We start from the raw sequence: 2002 nt of genomic DNA on the forward strand, positions 1-2002 counted from the left end.
TATATATATATATATATATATATATATGTTATTTTGTTCTCCAATCTCGGTCTCAATATAGTAAATGCATATGAGTAGGATAGTTACCGCCTACACTGAGGTCACGCCCGTGTCGAGTAGGAGTGCGACTCTCAGATTGGTCGCCAAGCAGTGTTCTACCACTGCCAATGGATACGCTGTAAGATTGAGGAATCGTTCGGCCTGCTGAATGTAGCAGTAGTTCGATGTACTGTCAAGGAAGATATATTAGTCGTTGAGCTGCGCTTGAAGGTGGATCACAAGATTAGACCGTTTTGAATCGCGGCACATCCTGATATCTAGCACTACTTAAGCGTAGAGAAGCAACTATATATATATGTATATGTATATATAATAACATACAGTATAAGACTATTTGTAATTACAAACATATCGTATATGAACATATATTTTTATCAACATATAGTATATGAATTTTCATAATTATTGACATATAGTATATGAACATTTATAATAATTTACATTTTGTATATGAACACTTATAATTATCAAATGAACATATATAATAGTTAACATACTGTATATCAACACTAATACTGATCAGCTTATATTATATGAATTTTCATAATTATTGACATATAGTATATGAACATCGATTTTTATCAACATAAAAGTATATGCACATTTTTATTTGTTAACATGTAGTATATAAACATTAACATAAATTAGTATATGGACATTTATAATTATAACAATTTAGTATACAAACACCTCGAACTATTAACATAGTATGTATATAAACATTAAATTATTAACATGCAGTATATGAACACTTATTATTATCATCAACATAGTATGTAAATAAACATTTATAATTATTAAAATACAGTATATGAACACATTATTATTATCATGTAGCGTAAGAACTCTTCGTTGTCCGTATTTTGGTTTACGAGTGAGTATATTGCGGATTATTGGCTTTGTCCATTTATTTTCGTAAATATCCATTCCTGTCCCCAGTTTTCTCTGGTCATACGGGAGATCTGATGGGGCTGGCTTTCAACTTTATAGCCACAATAGTTCGGTACTATGAGCCGAGCATTGGGCTATATTCAACGGTCAATTCACTAGGAGTGACATTGCTTAATCGGTTTGCACGGACATTTACAGTTATACGCAATCTACTGGTAGCATATTTAATGACTGTGTGTCCATTGAATGTTTGTGAATACATGTACCTCCAAACTCCTCTCTCGAATGACATCTCCCAAAGTATGGGACATCTGGCCAGAGCAGGCTAGTTAAGCCTCGGCCGTATTGCAGTAGAGGCAGCACATAGGGACATACGAAAGCCTGCGCGTAGCGTACTAGCTTCCTGTTTATTTAATTGTTGGGAATTGCACCACCACCCGGCACTCCACTCCTATGCCCCAAACGCGCGACCCCACATACCGACATGTCTCCTGAACCAACCCATACCAATCCGGTAGATAGGGCTGAACTACAGATAAGTAACGTATGCGTGCATGTGCCCTTGGCATGAGGGCGTGTCGATCTCATGGCACTATCCCGCACACGGACAGCTCTGAAGGAACAGCTCTGAAATCGAATGGAAAAAAGCGACCATTAGGTTTCAAGCACCCGACTATTGCCGAGTAGAAGACAACTTGCTCGTATTATAGTTATAGGTTATGTATAAATTAGTCACGTGCGTGTGTATCTATGCATGATATATGCAAATATATTAAACTGGATATATTCCATATCTATATGTATAAATTTGTATCTAGTCAAGTTTAGATATACTTCAGTGTTTGCACCCATTCATATTCAAGTACATATCTCTAGGGACAGACCATGTGCACCTCCCTACAACAGTCCTATCATATACGTATATATACGAAAAATATACATGTATATAAATATATAGGTAAAAATTAATAATATATATATATATATATATATATATAGTATATATATATATATATATACACAACAAATAATAATATATATATATTATATA

The 2002-nt window shown here is 34.3% G+C and overlaps 1 protein-coding gene across 1 annotated transcript in view; it reads right to left on the reverse strand.

Annotated features, from left to right (window-relative positions):
• Window positions 1–1199: 1199 nt before the first annotated feature.
• Window positions 1200–2002, reverse strand: part of SARC_10732 — a 3244-nt gene continuing 2441 nt past the window's right edge. Inside the window, exon 3 of the mRNA XM_014295216.1 lies at window positions 1200–1578. Coding sequence (XP_014150691.1) covers window positions 1536–1578 — 43 coding nt within the window. The 3' untranslated portion in view covers window positions 1200–1535. The remainder of the gene's footprint in view (window positions 1579–2002) is intronic.

Source organism: Sphaeroforma arctica (assembly GCF_001186125.1).
Source record: "Sphaeroforma arctica JP610 unplaced genomic scaffold supercont1.1366, whole genome shotgun sequence".
In the NCBI taxonomy this organism is placed as follows: domain Eukaryota; class Ichthyosporea; order Ichthyophonida; genus Sphaeroforma; species Sphaeroforma arctica.